General features: G+C 45.1%; 3 protein-coding genes across 4 annotated transcripts; 2 read left to right on the forward strand and 1 right to left on the reverse strand.

Annotated features, from left to right (window-relative positions):
• The first annotated feature begins 68 nt into the window (after positions 1 to 68).
• On the forward strand, positions 69 to 924 carry LOC103982347 (probable lipid phosphate phosphatase beta). Its single transcript, XM_009399251.3, has one exon. It carries the CDS (start codon positions 127 to 129, stop codon positions 787 to 789), a length of 663 nt encoding a protein of 220 aa, XP_009397526.2. The 5' UTR covers positions 69 to 126; the 3' UTR covers positions 790 to 924.
• Positions 925 to 7,112: 6,188 nt separating this feature from the next.
• LOC135586562 (F-box protein At5g51380-like) lies at positions 7,113 to 11,746 on the forward strand. 2 transcript variants are annotated; one of them, XM_065180063.1, is made up of 2 exons: positions 7,113 to 8,610; positions 11,244 to 11,746. In XM_065180063.1, exons 1-2 carry the CDS (start codon positions 7,451 to 7,453, stop codon positions 11,506 to 11,508), a joined length of 1,425 nt encoding a protein of 474 aa, XP_065036135.1. In that variant the 5' UTR covers positions 7,113 to 7,450; the 3' UTR covers positions 11,509 to 11,746. The 2 variants fall into 2 exon arrangements, with proteins under 2 accessions (XP_065036135.1, XP_065036136.1); XM_065180064.1 differs by lacking the exon at positions 11,244 to 11,746 and adding an exon at positions 9,319 to 10,001 and having other exon boundaries at positions 7,117 to 8,610.
• A 1,762-nt stretch (positions 11,747 to 13,508) lies between these two features.
• LOC135671818 (GATA transcription factor 4-like) lies at positions 13,509 to 15,163 on the reverse strand. Its single transcript, XM_065180066.1, has 2 exons — positions 14,424 to 15,163; positions 13,509 to 14,334 (listed from the first exon to the last, which is right to left on the reverse strand). The coding sequence occupies exons 1-2, from the start codon at positions 14,766 to 14,768 to the stop codon at positions 13,660 to 13,662; spliced, it is 1,020 nt and encodes a 339-aa protein (XP_065036138.1). The 5' UTR covers positions 14,769 to 15,163; the 3' UTR covers positions 13,509 to 13,659.
• Positions 15,164 to 16,198: the final 1,035 nt, after the last annotated feature.

The following is a 16,198-nucleotide window of genomic DNA, read 5'->3' on the forward strand; positions in this document are numbered from 1 at the left end:
GTCTAACTAAACCGGACCAGTCCAGAACTTGGCCCATGGGTTTGTGCCCACCTACAGCTCCCCCCCACCCCCCGCCGATCGGTTTGGGGAGGAAAGAATCCAGAAGCCCTCGCGCGACACGAACCGATGGCTGCCGACGCTCCGACGTCCGCGGCCGCCTCTGTCGTCGCTTCCCGTCCTTCCATCCTCCGCCGGTTGGTCGCGCTCGACACCGCCCTGTCCCTCCGCGTCCACTCCTTCTGCCGCCCCGTTCCCCGCCCCCTCCTCAAAGCCCTCGAGATCTCCGGCGACGGCCGCTTCTGGTTCCCCATCCCCATCGCCCTCCTTCCCCTCTCCTCCGCCTCTGGCGCCGCCTACTCCCTCTTCCTCGGCCTTCTTCTCGGTTCCCTCCTCGACCTCCTCCTCGTTGGCCTAATCAAGCACCTCGTCCGCCGCCCCCGGCCTGTCTACAACAAGGGCATGAGCCTCACCTTCGCCGTCGACCACTGGTCCTTTCCCAGTGGCCACTCCTCCCGGGTCTTCTTCATCGCCGCCTTCCTCCGCCTCTCCTCCGCCTCCCTCCGCCGCGTCCTTCTCTTCGACGGCCCCATCGCGCCCGCCCGCCGCTGGATCGAGGACTACTACGACGGCGAGCTGGCCGAGCTCCTGGTGTGGATCGTTTCAACCTGGTCGGTGGCCACGTCGACTTCTCGCGTCCTCCTCGGTAGGCATTTCGTTCTTGATGTTATTGCTGGGGCATTCTTGGGCGTCTTGGAAGCTCTGCTTGTACTCTATTTCTTGCATCTGTAGCCATCATGCTATTATTGTTTGATGGGAGATAGGATTTTTTTTTTTTTTCCAATCTAAATCATAATGTGCCTCCAGCTTTGTCTTATATCTTTATGGATACTATTTATAAAACTAAACATCTAAAGTTATTTATCACTTCTCAATTCTTGCAACCTTGCAAATGATTTTGTAGATTCAGTAACATAATTAGAGATAGTGTACAACTACTCTTGGATGAGTCTACTACAAAGACGAATGCAATGCTTATGATTCTAATGCATAGTAAGAGGTATATTTGAGGGGAAAATGATGCACGGACACGCTTGCATTGTGGGTGTGCTTACCACACCCTATTATTATATAATTTGGGTTACTGATTCGGAACCAATTAGTTTATTTTTTTCTTTAAATAAATTTAATTAGTTTAAGGATATTTTAAGTTGTGATAACATAAGAGAAAAAGAAAGCAAATGCAGAAAAAAAATAAAGGAAATCTATACAAATATGAAAATCGATCAATCAAGAATATCATTAGAAAGATTATTTTTCAAATCAAACCAGAATTATTACCTTATTCAATTCAAAGGGAACATATTATATATTTGATTTGATACAATTATAAGTTTTCTTGTTTTTGTACTTGAGTCTATTAAAAAGAGCTAGAACATTGTAACACATCAATTAGAATTGGATTAATGACCTGAGTTCTTTTTTCGCCTTGTGTGTGTGTGATGCAAAGTACTTGTTTTCGATGGAATGATTTCATCGTCAACGTGTGGAGGTGCAAGACCATCCTAGGAGTCCTAAGCCAGAACGATTCCGATAGTTAATGACATCCACAATTGTCTGCATGTCATGTAATTATGCAGTCTGACCTGGATACTTGATATTTTCCCCTGGTTTGGATAACATAAAAACTCCATCATCCTCCAAGTTCTCAAGTCAGAATCTTTTCTACTTGTTCTGAATATGAATATATATATATATATATATATATATACATGTCTGGTGAAAGAAAAAGTAGATATTATTTTTTCATAAGTTACCATTTTGCCTCTTTACAAGTTCATGTTGAACTGCATGTACTTGACACTACTTTTTTTATTATTATTGGATAAACTATTATATCTTCTGCTCTCATCTTTGCATGGTCCTATTCATATTAAGGGCTTGTTCTCCTCATTGTTAAGTACATTTGTAGTCAATTGTCTTTGCATTAGTGCTACATGATATCAGAGTTCTCTTGGAACCAGGAAAAACATCATCCTATGCATGTCAGATGCTACTCTTGGCACTCGGTGCACTTGATTTGTGTTTTTCCCCCTTTTTTCTTTCTTTTACAAGGTTGATTGGTGTTATGCTTCTTTTGCCTATTGTCAAATTCTGGACTCGAGTTCTCCATACCTCATATGGTTGTGCCAGAGGTGTTTCAGTTGTAATTGTAGAATTCAACATCTTGACTGAAGGCACTAAACTGATAATTGAAATTTCTAAAGTTTCTTTATGATCTTTAAAATCAATGTGCTCGACATTATTATCAGTTTACATGTATGAACCAATCTATCCTGCTATCATCACAGTTGCATATATACCTTCTCTTTCCTTTTTTCTGTTAGTGTATTTTGTCAACTGTACCTTTACAAAGTGTTATTCAATTATGAAGTTGCAAAAGATTAACAAACAAAACAAGTTATAGTGTTCTGTGCTAATTAAAGTGGAGCAAGTATGTTATAAGTCAAGTAGCAGCTTTTTGTTCCTTTGAATTATCCATGCAAATGCCAGCTAAAATGCTATGGCAGCTGTGTTCTTCATCCACATGGCTTACTTTGTCATTTTTCTCTGTAACAACTGGAGTTTATGACCCACCCCTCGGACACCTCCTTGATCTATAAATACTTTAGCAGCCTTTCAAACTGTCCATCACAAGCACTTGGTAGTTCTCTCGGTTAAGTGATTCTGAGTGCAATTGTTATAGCATCAGAAGCCATGGCTTCCAAAGTCTTTTTTTGCATTTGGTAGTTCAAAGTCAGCTAGTCTCTTCCTCACCCTCAACCTGCTCTTTCCTGCATTCACCAGTGCCTGTGGCACTACTAGTACTAGCACAACCCCTAGCCCTAAGCCCCATGGCAGCGGCAAATGCCTCGTTGACACCCTCAAACTGGCCACCTATGCCAATGTGTGGAATGGCCTTATCACTGTTGCCATTGGCAAGTTTCCGAAGCAGCCATGTGAATGCTGCGCTCTCATCAACGGTGTCATTGACCTCAACACCACCGTGTGCCTTTGCACTGCCCCGAAGGCCAATGTTCTGGGCATTCATCTAAACCTCCCCATCAATCTCAGCTTGCTTTTCAACTACTGCGGCAAGAAGGTCCCCTCGGAATTCCAGCGCTTGTAATCCGCAGAGACATCATCTCAGCAGTCTGTCCCTGTAGTTCTTGTGTGTTTTCTTTTTCTTACCTGTTTTGTGGAGCAGCTTCTTTGATTTGCTTTGATGTTAAAGCAGCAGGACATGAAAGCAAAGACGAAGAGGTCTTGATGTGGTGTCAATTTGGGTCATTGTGAGATCAGTGTTTTGATGGTTCCTGCTTTAGTAGGTTATGTTGTTTGTAGACAGACATCAGAATGTACTACTGCTGCTTGAGACATAGCTGCTAACAGATCTTTGAGTGCCTGCCCTGAGCTATTCACAAACTGCTTTGATTCTATTAAAGCTCTCACTTGTGCCATAGATAGAGATGTCCTGGCAATCACATCAAGGAAGAATCCTTTCTACATGTAGCTGAACTCACATCTTAGTACAATGAACCAGCTGAGAAGGATGCACAAGTGAGAGTTTCTTACAGTCACTCGAGGACTAATGACATCATTTGATTTTGTGATTGCATCTGAGAGACTCTGATCGATTGGTTTATTTCTTTGGAGATGGTATTCACATAAGGCATGGCATTCATCGGACACCAGAACCCTGACAATAGGATGGAGGTACATGTCGTTGCACTCGTTTCGTTCGTTTGCGTCTCGATTATATGTTCTTCCGAGAGGAGACTTGTAAGACAAGAAAAGAAAAAGGAAGGCAGGCAGGCATCGGGGTTCGACCAAATGAGCCTCCTCTTCGATGACTTGAGCTCATTGTAAGAGCGATAAAAGAAGAGAAAGGCAATGTCGAGGAATAAAATAAATGGGGGAAGTCTTCCTTGCTATTCCTTCTACCGAGACTCAAAATTTTCCAATGGGTTGACACCTCTACTTATCCTTCTATAAACACTTCAATTTTTTGTCACTAAATCTTAAAGAGATAGAGAGAGAAGATCACAATCTTGGAATCAAGAAACAATAACACATAAGCTCAACACTTACCAAGTTCACGGGAGCAGAAGCCTTAATTAGGGGCACCGGAAGTGGATGATGCCTTGGGTAGGCGAGACATCTTTAGCTGGCAATCGTTGCAGGAAGCGATGTTGTAGTCTCTCTCTCTCTCTCTCTCTCTCTCGGCAGCTTCATCACTAATCAATCACGAACATCATGAGTAGTAGCCATGAAAGGTCGTGAGGTCCATCAAACTTGCTTGTCAGTTGAAATTATATTTGTCGGATCTCAATTGGGCACCTTTAGTTTAATTGGATTTCATGTGTCGAGTTTATAGTGTCAGAGATCCTATCAGAATCATGCAAGCTGATGAAAGAAGAAACAGCAACAATCAGCACATGAAGAATCTAAGTCATAATCATCTTGGAAATAAAAAGGAACATCATTTCATTTTTCCCTTCTGCTCCAGTACTGAATTCAAAAGGCCCTCAGGAATTCCTTGTTCATCAGGATGTTTGTCATCCATGGAGCAGGCATTTTGTCTCTTTCATGCTGCATACCTCTTCTTATTATCCCCATTGTTGCTGCTGTGGTCCAATTTCAAGTTTAATTTTGATGAAAGGGGAACATTTTTGGAAGGCATGAAGCTGCTGTCCTCAGTCACACACACACACACAATCCTCACCCATGTCCTCGTCATGTGTGCCACACATGCCTGTCTTTGCTGTCTGTGCCTTTGATCTCCACTGTTTTAGTCAACTCCCCCAACTTCAAGGAGCGCATGATAATAAGTTCACGTAAACTAGTGGGTTTCCACCTCGTTTCCTGCGTTCTATGTGATATCATACACACTAAGCAGCAGCAGCAGCAGCAGCAGCAGCAGCCTTGACTGAAGGAAAAGGCTCTTATGGAACTCTCAAGCACCAACAAGCCTCTTCAGTTCAGAGGTTTCATCTTTAGATATGCCAATCCAATCCTGTCCTGCTACTGAGTCTGCATGCTTTGTTCTCAGTTCAGAACATGAAAGGTCAAGAAATGGGACTTTCCAATCTCCTCTCGTGGAAAGGAAAAAAGTGATCTCTATACATACATGTATATATTTCATTCATAAGCAATCTGAGTTGCACATCATACCAACAATTTCTCTACTCTTACATCTACTATTCTATGTATTTTCCTTTGTTTTCACATACAGATTTCTTGTAGCTGTATAGTTCCCGGAAAAAGAACGAGAAGCCCACATTCCATCACCATCAATAATAATCTAATGTTTGAGAAAGATTTGAGGAGTTCTCATCTATCAATCATTCAAGTATACTCTCTATTGTACAGCGACCAAAGAGTTGCAAGCCATCGCAGCAGACAAAACGCATACAGCCCGTAAAACCCGACTCTTTTGAATCCTATCAGGAAATGTCGAGTTAGAACGAAGACCACAAGCCATGAAGGACGAGGGTGCATCAGTTGTGGGATGGGGAATGCGTTCTTGGCCCGACATAATCCACATAAAACTCCGGTTGCCTCTGTCGTCCACCACCATGAGGCACATCCCACGAAGCCCTGACGAGCGACCGGCTTCGAACAGCACCTGATGCCGCCTCCTCCTTCCCCTCGGCGTCTTCTGCGCCGTCCACATTAACCTTCTCATGAAAACCCTGAACAAGAGACAATGACTACGGTGAGATTATCCACAAGCTATGATCTTGCTGCTTCGGAGAGTACAGTGCGAAGGATTTGCACCAACCTCATCGAAGCCATCATCCGAATCTTCTGGGTTGGTTCGTAGATGGCGGGCACCGTGCAATGGGATAGAGAGAGCTAACAGGAGGATGAAGAATACAGCAACAGAAGACATGTCTTGCTGCGCTGTGTGTGGGGGAGAGAGAGAGAGAGAGCTGAAACTATTTGTGGATGATGGCATCAAAAGCAGCCTTGCATGTCATCGAAGTGAAGTGGAGAAGACATGGAGAACCACAAGGAGGGAAGAGGAGGAGATGCGAAGAGTGCACTGCTTTGCCTGGTACTTGGACTGCTCTTCTTCTGATGAAAGAACCAGGGAAAAGGAAGCTGATAGCTTCAGGATTGGTTATATATAGCAGGAAACAGTACTTGTTGAGCAGCCCTCCTGTCGATACTGAGACTGGTTTAGCAGGGAATTAGGCATTCGTGTCGTCCACAACAGGACGCACATCGTATTTACTGGCTTTTAGCTTATGTATTCTTCTCTTCAACTCTGTGTGTGTGTGTGTGTGTGTGGGAGAAGACATGGAAAATGACATGCATGCATTGAATGCTTGGTCGAAAGAATAAGCAAGAAAAAGGTGCGCGAGAACTTATCACTTACCACACGTAAGTATCCGACCCCTTGGTGTACCCACTGCGTTGCCTATGGGCCCCATCGGTTGAATCGAGTGGTAGGTCGTGCCGCGTGGCGGATGGGTGAGAAGGAGGAGCAAGCTGGGGAAATAAACGACGGCAGGCGGACCCGCGTTTCCACGCCGCCTATTTATGTAGTTTCTCGGGGAAGCCGTGTCTCAGCAAAAACCGGAAACTGTTTCTCCGTTAGGAATGAAAATATTACAGAAAATTAATAATTTTCTGATTATTTATTTATTTATTTTTATTTAATGTAATATTCGTTTTAATTATAATTTTCATTAGTACTCTTTAAAAACTCATTATCATGTTAAAAAAAATATTAAGATATTTTATTTTATCAATTTCAAACTAAAACAAAGTACAAAATATTAAGATATTTTTGTTATGATGATACAATGATGGTCATAATAATCATGATGATCATGATGATGATAATGTTATCCTAGAAAAGGCAAAAGGAGCCTCCGTCGGTTTGGCCCACCGTCACGCGAGCGCGGCTAAACCAACGGTTCTCTGCGCAGGTCCCACATCAAACTTGAATCGGTTCCGCTCCTCCCTCGTTTTCCTTCAAATTCGTGGCACGAGGACAAAGCTGCCGAACCCCCCCACACAGTGGACATCGCTTCGTCAGAATAGCAACCATATCTATGTTCAGAGGCTCATTGAAGTGGAGCGTGAGAAAGGTAACGGTGGTGGACAAGTAGCGTTGGAAGTCCCAAATAAGACAAAAAGAGGGCGTGATCTTGCTCAGATCCAGACCGTCCGTTCGCTGCAACCGATCGGAGGGTGATCCGGTGGTCATCATCTCTGTATCCTGGAGGAGAACAAGAGATGGATGGAACGATAACATTTTGTGGGCGAAACAATCAAACAGATTGATGGCAGCCGCATTTGCTCTCGCACGGAGATTTGACAAGTAGAGGGACAAGAGGCAGCGGCGCCCGAGGCGATGCACCGGCAACCCACCACTTTCGACGCCTAGCCGGAACCCTAGATGCACCACCACCGCCTGAGGAGCTGGCCCGACCTCTGGTTCGCTGCCGATAACCGCCTCAAGCATGTGCTCCTCAAGATGGGTCTGGGTGACCAGACCCTAACCCTGAAGGATCTCCCGCCGCGGCCTGTCGGAGGAGGCGTCGCGGATCCCACCGCGACGCTCTCCGACGAGATCCTCCTCCGCATCCTCGCCGCCGTTCCCGAGTCCCTCCGCCTCCCTGCCTCCCTCGTCTGCAAGCGATGGCTCCGCGTCGTAGGCCGCCTCCGGCGCTCCCTCACACTCCTCGACTGGTCCCTCATCGGCCGCCGTCGCCTCCCCCTCCGCTTCCCCGACCTCACTGATTTGGACCTCGTCCCTGCCTCCTTCGCGTCCCCTTCCGCCGCCGCCGCCGCCGCCCTCTGCAAGGGCTGCGTGCTTCTCACTGTGGGCCCAGTCTCCGTCGCCGTCGACATTGGCGTCGACCTTCCCGTCGGTGAGTGCCGCTTCCTCGAGCCGGCTGCAATCGATCGCGGCCTCATGACCGTCGCCCGTGACTGCCCTGGCCTTCGGAAGCTTTCCCTCGTCGCCGTAGCCTCGGAGGCTGGCCTCATGTCCGTCGCTGGAGGATGTAACACTCTGCAGGAGCTGGAGCTCCACCGCTGCTCTGATCTCTCCCTCCGCCCCATATCGGCCTTCAACAACCTCCAGATCCTGCGGCTGGTGGGTTCAGTCGAGGGGTTCTACCGTGGGCCTGGCGTCACCGACATCGGACTCACGATACTGGCCCATGGGTGCAAGCGGCTGGTGAAGCTGGAGCTAGGCGGATGTGAAGGCAGCTACGATGGCATCTCCGCCATAGGGCGATGTTGCATGATGCTTGAGGAATTGACGATCTCCGACCATCGGATGGATGCTGGGTGGATGGCGGCGTTGTCCTTCTGTGTAAACCTGAAGAAGCTGAGGCTGCAAAGTTGCAGAAGGATAGACATTGATCCAGGGCCATTGGAGCACCTCGGAACGTGCCCAACCATTGAAACTCTACAGATGCAGCGGTGCCAGCTGCGGGATAAAAGAAGCTTGCAGGCACTGTTTATGGTGTGCGAAGCTGTTAGGAATCTTAGGTTCGAAAATTGCTGGGGCCTGGACAATGACATGTTTGGACTTGCGAGCATTTGCAGGTATTTTTTGTTTCTCCCAAATTATTTGCTTTGTTATATCCAATTTATAGTTGATATGTGATAATAGTAGCTGTTGTTTTTTGTCTTTACTTTTTTACCTTTTCATGTGTGGTTCCTGAATCATGAAAGTAGCACATTGTAGAAGTTGAAGAGCATATTTGGTCTAACCTTGATGTCTATAGTCTTCAGATTGACTTCCTTTAACTACTTAGATTTGCTAGGATGAATTATCCTCACAGAATTATGTGTTTGGGTAAACTTGTGAATTGCCAACTGGCTATTCAGAGCTCTGTAGAGCTTATTTATGTACTTCCCTTTTTGAAAGAGTGATATCTGCTTAATTTCGAGGAATAATATCCGTGGATTAATTTATACAAAATCAAATTCAAGCATGTGAAGTATGCCAAATTAACTTGTATAGACTTGCAGTAATCAGTCATGCAAACGAAATATATCAAAGAGACAGGACCTATCAACTCAATATCTGCACATGTCAGAAATAATATGACATGTCCGACTTGAGTATGTTTAGCTAATAAATGTTAGTGGTGGTGTATAACTGGATATTTTATTACCATAGGAAATAATGTTTCGAAAAGAACTTTTGATGAGAGGTTCATGTGAAATCATTTCTGTCCTTCTATTGTAGATTTGGCTTTAGAAAGGTTTGGAATATCATTCTGAATTAAATGATCTTTGGTGTTGTAGGGCTAGAAATGGTTAGATAACATAAGCCAAATACAAGTGGAGCCGAGTACGGTTTGTATATCTGTGATGTACCTGCAAAGCCCTCCAATCAGGGATATTGATATATGCTGAATTCTATCCTCTTTCAAACTTTAGAACGTCTCAATGTATGAAGCAATGTATACAAAATTGCTATGGAGACAGTGAACTTGAGTATCCTATCTTGTTGGAGAAGTATGCTGCCTTTTTCTTCCCCCATATAATTTCAAGCCTTTGTGTGTAACAAATGTTTTTGATGGCCCACATGATGCCTTAACTATCCTTGTAAGCATTCTGTTGCTTGAAATGTATATAGGATGTTGCAAAAATATGTTGAAGATTTTATAACTGTATCCTTCCATCACAAATAGCTTTTGGAATGTTGATTGCTTTATATTTGTATGCATAGCATATAGCCATATATAATTATTTATTTTAGTACCCTTTCACTCTTTTCTCAGGAATGCATATTCCTTAAGCCATTATATACTTTTATATATGCAAATATTTTGTCGGTTTTCTATACATTTCTCTAGCCTGCTTAAGTAATGATATTGTTTATCAATTGTCAATATCAATTTAGCAAATGTACATATCTGTAGATATTGTGCTCAACTATCTGCAAGTATGTTGATAACCGTATATTTGAAACCTGAAAATCTGGCCCCATTTATTTCTTATATGGTTGCTTTTTTTGTCATTAATCTAAGTTCTAACTTAGTATTGTATTGTTTCATATGGGTAATGTAGAATGCAAACGTGAGTCATATTTGTTTCATGTAACAGTGAAAACTTTTAATCATTGGACATATACATGCTTTATAAAACACTAAATGGTGCAGCCATGCAGACATGTCAAATTTTGTAAAAGTAGTACTCACCATGTCATGGACATCATGATTCATATATGGGTAGTCTCTATATATGATATGATTTTACGATTTTGTACAATTTAGACAATCTATGATAATCATATGAAATTTGTAGAAATATAACAACTGTTTTTATGAGTTTTGAAATTTATAAAAGCACTTTCAAACACACATATGATATAATGAGGAGTAAGGAAACAGTCCAATTTATGTATATATATATATTGTTGATATTTATAGATGATAGAAACAGTACAAACTTATATCACTATTAATTAAAGTGTCAGTGATTCATAGGCTGTTTATATTGTTATTGAAATGCTAATTGGCTAGAAATTATATGGCAGTATTAATATTGTATTGAGTATTCTTCATAGAAATTGGTGTTCAGATGTCATAGGTCATGAGTTAGCAGCTGCATATCTAAGGATTTTAAGTTTGGAAAACAGGGATCAGACTTCTCCAGGAATTGATTGGAGTAGATTAGGGGTTAAAGTCTTGGTTCCTTCTGCAAGTTCTGATCTTTCCACTTTCCAATTTCCAACTAATCCTGGTTGGTTCTAGACCAGCTTCAAGTTTTCTTCCAAGTGGTTTCTGGCTTATTTCCACTTTGCAGTTTTTGATCCGTAATTGGCCACTGGTCGTCTTTGGGAATACAATGTGTCCTGATCTAGATATGAAAATCAATTCTGATACTGCAAGATAACATAGAGAACTTTCTCTATGTAGATGTTTATTTTTTGCCTAGACTTCTTATCATTTTAAATTGTTGATGTTTATTTTTTTCTATTAATTCCTTCCTGTGGATGACCTAGAGAACTTTCTCTGAAAGCAGTTTGAGTTTCTCTGAGACAAATTCTCCAAACCTATTCCTTTAGAAAATTGGACTTGGTTTATGGTAGCAGATAGTTGTAGTAAAGTTTTTGGTGTCTGTTCGCAGACTGGGTTGATTAGTGTTCAAGTGTTGATATCTTTTCATGGTTTGGTATTGATTGGCTTGATGTTTTATACCGTTTCTTTTGACTTTATATGCAGAAGGGTGAAGTTTCTCTCATTAGAAGGATGCTCTCTTTTAACAACAGAAGGTTTTGAATCAGTGGCTCTATCCTGGGTGGATTTACAGCGTCTTGCAGTTGTCTCATGCAATAATATAAAGGATGATGAAGTTTCTCCTTCTCTATCAAGCCTTTTCTCAGTTCTCAAGGAGTTCAAGTGGAGACCAGACACCAAATCTGTTCTTGCTATGAGCTTGGTAGGGACAGGCATGGGGAGGGGTGGGAGATTTTTTAAGAGGATCTGAAGCTTGGTTTCTACAGGATTAACAGCAGCCAAAAGAAATCAAAGAAGAGTTGTGAATAGAGATGAGCATTGCTCATTGTGTGGATACAAAATCACACTGATGTGCTGCCATTTTTGTGCTTTCAAGTTCATGTCTGCTGGTTTAACATGTTCTTTTACAAGTGGCTGTTTGCCTCTGTGGATTACGGTATAGACGGCTCGATACATCGACCATTTTAATAATCTTAGTCGTTCTTCCATCGTTTTGTTGTCACTTGCAAAACAAATTAGACAAAGTTGCATTCCCAGCAAAATGGTTCAGTATTCGTTTCTTTCGACAGGTATCGAATTCTCCGACTGATCAATTACATGATTTTAAAGATTCATATCATTATTGTATGTCTGAAACTATGAATGCAGGAACATAAATTTATCTTTGTCCAGACGGAGCAAAGCAGAGGCCGATGCATTTGCCTCGAGTCTCTGTTTCACATTGCGTATGTTTGGTTTAATTGGTAAAAGCAGGTTCGTGTGCCGAGCAATCATATGGATAAACGTTATAAAACACTTGCAATATGTTGGCAAGCGAGTTGCTCGTAGGCAACAAAGTACTTGAAAGGATTTAGTCGTCATAAAAAGATGTAAGGTGATCAAACTCTTTACATTCCAGGAGGTGAGAATATGTATAATATTCTCATTTCATACTCTTGCTTGCTTTATATATTGTTTGCGCGGCAAACCTGAATTGGAACGGAGAGCTCAAACGAAAGATACAAAGGGGGCGGAATCCACGGGAACCGAGGAGGGCCTTCGGCGACGCCGGAAGCCACAGTAGGGATTCCTTCCGCTGGATCCGGATCCGGATCGAGCGATGAGATGATGGAAGGCCGATGGAAAGCCACCAAAACCGGGCCTCGCGTCGTTTGGTAAGTGGATTCTTGAAATCGTCTTTGTTTTATTTCGATCGAGATGAGTTTTTTTGTTTGAGAGCCGAAGCGTGCGGCTCGCTGTTACGTCCTCCCCAGATTTCCTCTCGGCTCGATGTCGACACCGACGGAAGGTAATCGACCATCCTCCTGCCGGCAATTTAGGGTTTGCTTTGATTGCTTGGGGCTTCCCCAAACCTAGTCGCTGCGTTTCTGGTTGGTTCCTATTGATGCTGGTGCGTTGATCGTGATTCTATCGTTCCTTGTGTTCTTCGATGAATCTGACTGCCACCAGTTTGCGATTGCTAGAAAGACTCTTGGCCTCCTTCCTTGTTGCATACTCTTGATATTTGTTCGTCTTTGAGAACTTGCTTTGATCTGAAATATAATCATGGAATTCTTGGGATATTTGCATCATTTTGTTGCTCCTGAATACATTATTTGTTTGACATGAGATGCTATTGTTGAGGAAATAGCGATTTCAGTCCATTTAGAAGCTTTGCATCTTTTTTAACCTAATTAACAAGGTTATGGTCAGACCCACAAAAGATAGACCAATTTAGCGGAAAAGTCTTGTTCTTCTTATGGTTTGATGGACACAGAAATGAATATCACATGTAAGCAAACAGGTGGATGCCTCTGTTGAATAAATTCCTATGTTTTAGAGGATAAGAACTCAAACTTGTTGGGTTAGATCAGATTGTAGAAGAGCACTGTAAATGTTTGGTTTGAAAGATAAATATCATGAGTTCGTTATAATTCATTACTCTTCTTTTTTTGTATTTGCAGGGATTTAAGGTGCCAATTACTCATTTTAGGGGAGAAATTGGAGATCCTGCACAGATAAATTGGTTAGTGCTGAGCCCCCATTCCCTTTGCATCCCATCGCCATCACCGCGTCTCGTCACGTGACCCGAACAGGTTCTTTTCTCTTTCCACCCGACAGAGTTGCAGGCACCCGCTGCAGCACGTCACGTGCAGCTGTTTGTTAAAACAGATCAGTCATTGCTTTTTTTTTTTTTTCTTTCCTTCTTAACCCCGGCCTAGTAATTAAGAAGTTAAAATAATATAGAGAAGAATAAAGTTAGAAGTCTGATAAGATCTCAACCGTCCGATTCGTGGATAGTCTTCTTAGCAGCCCCAAGAAGCAATTAATTATAGGTACACAAATTTAGAGGGGAGAATTTTAGTTCGGGAGTAGAATGGGACGGCCGGCGGCGGTTTTCAGGGGCGTGGGATGTGTCAACTCAGCAGATGCCATAGTCATCGAATTGCTGCTCGGGCCGTGCGGCGGCGGCGGCGGCGGCATCGGAGGAGTCGATCTCCTGGTGGCGGTGGAGGAGGAGCTCCTTCTGGCGTCGGAGTTCCATGACCTTGCGGTGGGAGTTGGAGTGCCGCGTGAGCACGAAGGTGGGGCTCGCCGCCGGGCGGTACTCCGGCACGAGACGCCCGGACTTGTACCTCACGCCGCATGCGTTGCAGAGCGTCTTCGGCCCCAGTGGCCCCGTCCGCCACTGCGGCGTCTTCTCTGACGCGCAGTGCGTGCACCGCCGCACCACGCCCTCCACCCCCACGCCCCCCCATCCGCCCTTCTTTCCCCTGCTGTTCTTGTTGTCTTTGTCGGCCGTCGGCCTGGACGGTGGGAGCTCGGAGGATGAGGAGGAGGACGAAGGCGAGTTATGGTCCGGTGGTTGCGGTGGCGCCACTAGTGAGGACCAGGCGGCGTTGGGGCCGGCGATCGCACCAGGGGCTGCCCTCGAGCGCTTCCTCCGAGCTCCGCGACCATTGGCCAACTGCTCCGCTCGAGGCGGCGCCTCACAAGAGGGCGCAGTCATGCTCGTGCTGGGCTGGTAGGGCACGTCGGAGAACGAGTCCTCCACAAACTGGGACAGCCACTCGAGCTCTGCTGCGTCCTCGCATTGCTGCATGAAAGCCTCGAAACCTTGAACCATGTTTTATTTATCTCAAGTGTCGGTGAATCATGGTTTAGTTGTTTTAGAGTCGTACTCACCGGCATACAAAGATCGAACTGGCTCTGCTGAGACTGGAAGTTTGAGAAGGCCTGCGCCAAGAGCGGAACGCTTCCGGCCATCGAAGACGCCCCCGTCGTAGCATAGAAGTGGGTGTCGGTGGCGGCAGAGGGTAAGAGATCGTGGTCAGAGAAGGCGATTAGGTCGTTCTCGCGGAGACTGTTGCCATTGGCAGCAGGCGGAAGAGAACCATAGAGGTACGCAGGCGTAGTGGTAGTGGCATGAGTAATGAGTGGTGCAACAGCAGCAGAGCTCCTAGTATAAGAAGGTTCCATCCCCATCCCAATTATATCCATGCCAATTGGCATCTCCCACAACGGCGTCATCAGAGCAAACGAGCAGTGATGGAGTGGATGTGGAGAAAGAGTTGAGTACAAGGGATCGATGGAGCACTGCTAATGTGCAGCTTTGCTAAGGAACACAATAACAAGGGCTTCCATGCCTCTGAGGGAATAATGAGGCACTCGGAGTGGTGAAGGGGGAGCACATTAAAAAGGAGCAGGTGGCTCATGCCCTTCATGCAGTCCCTTTAAATTCCTGTTTACTTTCAACCCCACCCCACCCCACCCTCCTTTTCCTCTCTCTTTCCTCGCCTGCTGTCCCGCGTATTTGTCCCTCTACCATGTTAGTTCTGGCACATATATTACGGCCTCGCCTCCCGAAATGTGAGTGATGAGCTGGAGACTGGGCGTACAGTTCACATCTTTCAGAGGAAAATGTACATGTATCCTCCTCACAGTGTGATTGGTTGGTGGCATCCACAGTTTAGGCCATTGTTTTTATGCTTGAGATCGGTATGAGAGGCATATTTTCTATTTGTTGAATGCACTTTACCATAGGGAAAGGACATGTTCCTGCGGTAAGTAAGTTGACATGCACTTTTGCAGCCGAAACCCAGGAGACGACTACCGGTCTTTCACCGCAGTACTTAATCTAGTCAGCTCCATGATAAGAGACCACGAATGTGAGTTATATATCTAGGTTTCGCCTCGTTATGAGAATCATTGGCGCGCTAGTAGAAATTTACATGTAAATCATGGCACCGGGGTGGTTCTCGCGGCAGCACGCCTGGAACATTTCCGAGAGCATTCACGCGACGATCAGCTGCGCTTTCCTGCGACACGGTGTGTTCGCTCTCCGTTGGATCGGTGGAGAGGTCTACAGGAAGCCCGGTGGGTCCCACTGCATTGGCAATAAATCGGGTCTTACCTGTTTGGTGTCCGGGGCGCCTCAGGCGCCGAGCGAACGGTTGTTGATTACTACGGGTGAGGTGAGTGGCGTTCAGTAGGGCATGTGCGGTGTCGGCCGCCGCGGGGACAACCGCTGCACCCGTTTCTCTAACCGTTTACCGTTCGTTTTCTTTTCACCTCACATTACATTGACGTAATAAATGAAAGGAGGGCAATCAAGGGACGGCGCGAGACAACCGGATACAGCTGTGAGATCTCTGACGACACCCCAATCATGCGGCTGACGTTGTTCCGCTCTCGGTTGATGGCTTGCCGTCCCCGGTGAAGCAGGATTCAGCCTTATCAGACCACATTGCCGATGGGTCCGCCACCGGGAGAAGGGGTCGCCACTTGTCAATGTGATTAGGGGAAGTTGAAGGCTGAACCGTGCGGGGCACAAGACAGATTTGGCGCGGCCCGCTTTTGCGGCAAGGGGGCCGACCACTCCCGCGGAGTCGCAGTCATTCTCAGGCCCGTCCGTACAGTAATCTCCAGCCACGCCGGCGGTCCCCACGTCGTGGACGACG

Source organism: Musa acuminata, chromosome BXJ1-4, assembly GCF_036884655.1.
Source record: "Musa acuminata AAA Group cultivar baxijiao chromosome BXJ1-4, Cavendish_Baxijiao_AAA, whole genome shotgun sequence".
Lineage (NCBI taxonomy): Eukaryota > Viridiplantae > Streptophyta > Magnoliopsida > Zingiberales > Musaceae > Musa > Musa acuminata.

Bases quoted from the DNA above. Each gene is read 5' to 3' on its own strand.
- LOC103982347 (XM_009399251.3), top strand. From the start codon at position 127: ATGGCTGCCGACGCTCCGACGTCCGCGGCCGCCTCTGTCGTCGCTTCC.
- LOC135586562 (XM_065180063.1), top strand. From the start codon at position 7,451: ATGCACCACCACCGCCTGAGGAGCTGGCCCGACCTCTGGTTCGCTGCC. The intron at 8,611-11,243 runs GTATTTTTTGTT...CTTTATATGCAG, and splicing joins GGACTTGCGAGCATTTGCAG to AAGGGTGAAGTTTCTCTCAT.
- LOC135671818 (XM_065180066.1), bottom strand. From the start codon at position 14,768: ATGACGCCGTTGTGGGAGATGCCAATTGGCATGGATATAATTGGGATG. The intron at 14,335-14,423 runs GTGAGTACGACT...GCTTTCATGCAG, and splicing joins AGTTCGATCTTTGTATGCCG to CAATGCGAGGACGCAGCAGA.